The sequence below is a fragment of the Martes martes genome (assembly GCF_963455335.1).
Source record: "Martes martes genome assembly, chromosome: 17".
NCBI lineage: Eukaryota > Metazoa > Chordata > Mammalia > Carnivora > Mustelidae > Martes > Martes martes.
In genome coordinates this window covers 15,190,890-15,196,357 of record NC_137905.1, presented here as the reverse complement: position 1 = coordinate 15,196,357, position 5,468 = coordinate 15,190,890, and the positions used below count along the sequence as shown (strand labels likewise).

The 5,468-nt window shown below is 46.7% G+C and overlaps 1 protein-coding gene across 1 annotated transcript in view; it reads left to right on the top strand.

Annotated features, from left to right (window-relative positions):
* ZFHX3 (zinc finger homeobox 3) overlaps positions 1-4,374 on the top strand; it is a gene marked incomplete at its 5' end in the record, with an annotated part of 156,512 nt that extends 152,138 nt beyond the window's left edge. Inside the window, one exon of the mRNA XM_080829458.1 lies at positions 1,915-4,374. Within this exon, the coding sequence (XP_080685584.1) occupies positions 1,915-3,596 (1,682 nt within the window). The 3' untranslated portion in view covers positions 3,597-4,374. The remainder of the gene's footprint in view (positions 1-1,914) is intronic.
* Positions 4,375-5,468: the final 1,094 nt, after the last annotated feature.

The window sequence follows — 5,468 nt, the reverse complement described above, 5'->3', positions numbered from 1 at the left end:
GTTAGTACAGAGCTTGGTAAATACAGCTAGGATTCTGTAAATGATCCTTAAAATTTCTTTCTCTTCTATTCGAGATACAGAAGTCAGTTTAAGACCTCCTGACCTGGATCTTTCTCCTGAAAGCCTGATGCCACAGAGATGGAGTAATCGCTAGATGTCTTTCCCTTGCCTCGCTGATCTTTTGGCTCTGGCTCCAACCTGCAACTTGGAGCAGGCCTGTTGCCTGGAAGTAGACAGAAAGAGCCATGTCCTAAGTTGTCAAATTCCTCATCCATTCACTCTCCATCTTGTGCATGCCAGTTTAACCAGTGAACCTTTACTGGCATTTTTCAGAGTCAGATACTTCTTTCTGGTTTCAGTTCCTTCTGTGCACTGAGGAAATCGGATGACTTCATCTCAGTGGTCCCTGTGTGCTGTTTTGAAAGAGCAAATTAATGCTGCTATACAAAGACAAGGGAAGCATCCTCCTTGGCTTTCCAAACATTAGTGGATATTTTTCTGGGATTGGCACCTCGAGGCAACCTTGTTCTCTTCATCAGAAGGTTGAAGGTTTTTACATGCTGCACCAGTATGAAGCCAGCATTGTCTTCCCCCAGGTTTGGGCTTCTCCGTTTTTTCTCCAAGGACAGCATCAATGTTATAGAACCCCCTCAACCCCAGCTTTCTGGCAGAAGGTGGTCCAGATGAAATAGCTGTGGGATTTTTTATTTTACATTTTGGTGCCCTTTGAAGAGAAGGGATGAATATGGTCCAGTGTCTTAAGTGTGGTGAATGGAATGATCTGAGGTCTGCTGCCTGTGGAATTCTCAGCATCTCATCATTTAGCACATGTTTTCTCCCTGCCCCACTTTGCTGTCCTCCTCCACCGCCACCACCACCACCTTGCTAGTCTTAATGCACCTGCGGCTTGATGTATAAGGAGCAATGCTGTCTTCCATCACCCTGGAACAAAAGACTCAAACCAGGAGAGAAATGTGGGTGAGGGAGGATGTTAGGTCTGGACTGGGCGAAGGCCTTATAGGCAGAGTGTGACTGCAGATGGGGCTGTACCCCATGTGGACCCAGTGACTTGGTCAAAGACAGTTGCTACCCATAAGTATGAGTAGATTGCGATGTCTTAGAAAGCAGTGGTACCAACACTTCTGATACCGCTTTTCTCTTCTTCCTGGGGGTGCTTTATCAAGCATCTGCAGCCTTTCTGTATGCCATTCAAATGTGTAGGAAGAGAAAATGCTCATTTCGCCAGTAAAGTTCACAGTCGTCTTCCTAGATGGTTACAGTTTTCAGCAGATTGGTTAAAACAGATTGGCTGAGCCAAGCAATGGGACAGTTTTCCCTGAATGGATTGTTTGGGTTTCTTCCCATTGCTCCTCCTCCTCTCTGCCCTCTTAACACATCCATTCAGTCGTAGCAGTGGAGGCCAGAGAGGCACATTTGTTTGTTCACACGATCTTGGGGCTGGGCCAGGTTTCTTGCATTTTTGCTCTTGTCTCCTGTTACCTCACTCTTCTACAATTTCTGGTGGGGCCTCTTAGCTACACTCTTTCTGTGGAGCTTTGATGAAGGCCTTTGGTTCAAATGTCCCAGCTGGAACAGCTAGGTTAGGGAACTGGGCAAAGAACATATGAATCAGTGGGTGTGGCATGTGTGGCAGGAAGGTGTTAGAAGTTGTTTAACTGAAAGGAGAAGTAGGGGAGCTGCCCCAGGATTGGGCACTGATTAGAATACAAGGCTATCCAACCCTGAGCCTGGTGAGAACCTGCTATTGAAAATGGTGGTTTTGAGAGGGTCTTTGAACTTTAAACCTTGAGATCTCAGACCAAATGCCAGTGACACAAGTCAAACATCTTGAGCTTCGGCCTCACCACCCCAGACTGACCTATGGTTCTTTCTCTCTGTCTTCATTTCTTTCAGCTTTAACATCTCCTAAACCGAACTTGATGGGTCTGCCCAGCACAACAGTTCCTTCCCCTGGCCTCCCCACATCTGGATTACCAAATAAACCGTCCTCAGCATCGCTGAGCTCCCCGACCCCAGCACAAGCCACCATGGCGATGGCCCCTCAGCAACCCCCCCAACCCCAGCAGCAGCAGCCACAGGTGCAGCCGCCGCCGCCCACAACTCAGCCACCCCCAACGCCACAGCTCCCACCACAACAGCAGCAACAGCAACGCAAGGACAAAGACAGCGAGAAGGTAAAGGAGAAGGAAAAGGCACACAAAGGGAAAGGGGAGCCCCTCCCTGTCCCCAAGAAGGAGAAAGGAGAGGCCCCCGCAGCGGCCACGGCCACGATCTCGGCCCCGCTGCCCGCCATGGAGTACGCAGTGGACCCTGCACAGCTGCAGGCCCTGCAGGCAGCCTTGACTTCAGACCCCACAGCGTTGCTCACGAGCCAGTTCCTTCCTTACTTTGTACCAGGCTTCTCTCCTTACTATGCCCCCCAGATCCCTGGCGCCCTGCAGAGTGGGTACCTGCAGCCTATGTATGGCATGGAAGGCCTGTTCCCCTACAGCCCTGCGCTGTCGCAGGCCCTGATGGGGCTGTCCCCGGGCTCCCTACTGCAGCAGTACCAGCAATACCAGCAGAGTCTGCAGGAGGCGATCCAGCAGCAGCAGCAGCGGCAACTACAGCAGCAGCAGCAAAAAGTGCAGCAGCAGCCCAAAGTAAGCCAAACCCCAGTCCCCCAGGGGGCTGCTTCCCCAGACAAAGACCCTGCCAAAGAATCCCCCAAACCAGAAGAGCAGAAAAACACACCCCATGAGGTGTCCCCCCTCCTGCCGAAACCCCCTGAAGAGCCAGAAGCGGAAAGCAAAAGTGCGGACTCCCTCTACGACCCCTTCATTGTTCCAAAGGTGCAGTACAAGTTGGTCTGCCGCAAGTGCCAGGCGGGCTTCGGTGACGAGGAGGCGGCGAGGAGCCACCTGAAGTCCCTCTGCTTCTTCGGCCAGTCTGTGGTGAACCTGCAAGAGATGGTGCTTCACGTCCCCACGGGCGGCGGCGGCAGTGGCGGCGGCGGCGGCGGCGGCAGCGGCGGCGGCGGCGGCGGTAGTGGCGGCGGCTCGTACCACTGCCTGGCGTGCGAGAGCGCGCTCTGTGGGGAGGAAGCTCTGAGTCAACATCTCGAGTCGGCCTTGCACAAACACAGAACAATCACGAGAGCAGCAAGAAACGCCAAAGAGCACCCTAGTTTATTACCTCACTCTGCCTGCTTCCCCGATCCTAGCACCGCATCTACCTCGCAGTCTGCCGCTCACTCAAACGACAGCCCCCCTCCCCCGTCGGCCGCCGCCCCCTCCTCGTCCTCCGCTTCCCCCCACGCCTCCAGGAAGTCTTGGCCGCAAGTGGTCTCCCGGGCTTCAGCCGCGAAGCCCCCTTCTTTTCCTCCTCTCTCCTCATCTTCAACGGTTACCTCAAGTTCATGCAGCACCTCAGGGGTTCAGCCCTCGATGCCAACAGACGACTATTCGGAGGAGTCTGACACGGATCTCAGCCAAAAGTCCGACGGACCGGCGAGCCCGGTGGAGGGTCCCAAAGACCCCAGCTGCCCCAAGGACAGTGGTCTGACCAGTGTAGGAACGGACACCTTCAGATTGTAAGCTTTGAAGATGAACAATACAAACAAATGAATTTAAATAAAAAGATTAATAACAAACCAATTTCAAAAATAGACTAACTGCAATTCCAAAGCTTCTAACCAAAAAAAAAAAAAAAAAAAAAGAAAAAAAAAGAAAAAAAAGGAAAAAAAAGAAAAAGCGTGGGTTGTTTTCCCATATACCTATCTATGCCGGTGATTTTACATTCTTGTCTTTTCTTTTTTTTCTTTTAATATTAAAAAAGAAAAAAAAAACCTTAACCCTGTTACATTGTGTCCTTTTGAAGGTACTATTGGTCTGGGAAACAGAAGTCCGCAGGGCCTCCCTAATGTCTTTGGAGCTTAAACCCCTTGTATATTTGCCCCTTTTCAATAAACACCCCACGTTGATAGCACAGAGGAGCCCGGCATGCACTGTATGGGAAAGCAGTCCACCTTGTTACAGTTTTAAATTTCTTGCTATCTTAGCATTCAGATACCAATGGCTTGCTAAAAGAAAAAAAGAAATGTAATGTCTTTTTATTCTCAGGTCAATCGCTCACACTTTGTTCTGTTTTCAGAATCATTGTTTTATAATATATTTTCAGTTTTTGTTGTTTTTTTTTTGTTTTTTTTTTTGGTTTTTTTTGTTTGTTCCAGAAAAGATTTTTTGTTTCGTTAATTTAAAAAACGGGCAGAAAGTATTCGAGAAAAACAATGTGAACTGCTTTAGCTTTCTGGGGATTTAAGGGATAGCTTTTCTGCTGAAGCCAATTTCAAGGGGAAAAGTTAAGCACTCCCACTTTCAGAAAAAAAAAAAAAAAAGAAAAACCCACACACAGAGTGTTGAGGACTTGTAGCTTAAAAAAAATAAGTTTTAAAAACTGACTTTCTGTATTTATGATAGATAATGACCATTTTTGGTGTTGAGTAGATTGTTGCATTGGAAATGAACTGAAGCAGTATGGTAGATTTAAAGGAAAAAAAAGAAACCTTTTGTGTACATTTAGCTTTTTGTATGGTCCAGCTGACAGCTCCTCATTTGATGTTGTCTTGTTCATTCCTAGCAAATAGATTGCAATCCGTTGATTCGCCTAAGCTTTTCTCCCCTTTGTCCCTTAATTCCACTTTCTCCTTCCTCCTCCCACCCTATAATCTCCCACTTAAGGTAGCTGCCTTCATTTCTTAGAGGGTAGCTGCAGAATTATTTTATAAATCTAAAGAAAGAATTTCAAAAGGTTCTAGGGGTCATTAGGATCCTCACAGATTATTTTTGGTTGGGGAGTTGAAACTTTTTAAAGGCATATAATTCTAGTTACCTATGTCTGTAAGCCTTGTGCCATTTAATTTTTATTTATCTTTCCTTTAACTTTTCTTTTTTTCCCTTCTTTTCTTCCTTGTTTGGTGGATGCTTCAAATATTCTTTTCCTAAACTAAAGCATTTGTTTCGGTTTGTGTAATTGGACTGTGTGCTTTTCTTTCTAAAAAAGTTTTTGGTTAGGGGTTTTGTTTTTGTTTTCTTTCCTCTCAGAAAAAGAAATTTCATGCTTTAAATAAAATCCAAAGACACACCCTTTCACTGCTGATGCAGAAAAAAGGGAAAGGGTTCTTGTTACTTGAGAATTTGTTTCTGATTTAAACAAACAAGACTTAGTTTAATAAAAGAAAGAATAAACAAAAGATTCCCAGGTTGTTATGTGCTTCTTCTGCAAGCAGAGAGGCAACTGTTAATGACAATTCCATATACCAAAAGACACATTTTTTACTTCAAAGTTTTGTCCTTGTGTTAGGCAGTCTGAGCGGCGAGTGATCCAGAGTGCAGCCAACAAAGAAGCAGATAGCAATGTACAGAGAGCAAAAAAGGAACCGTATGTGAGGCACTTGTATTTATGTTAAT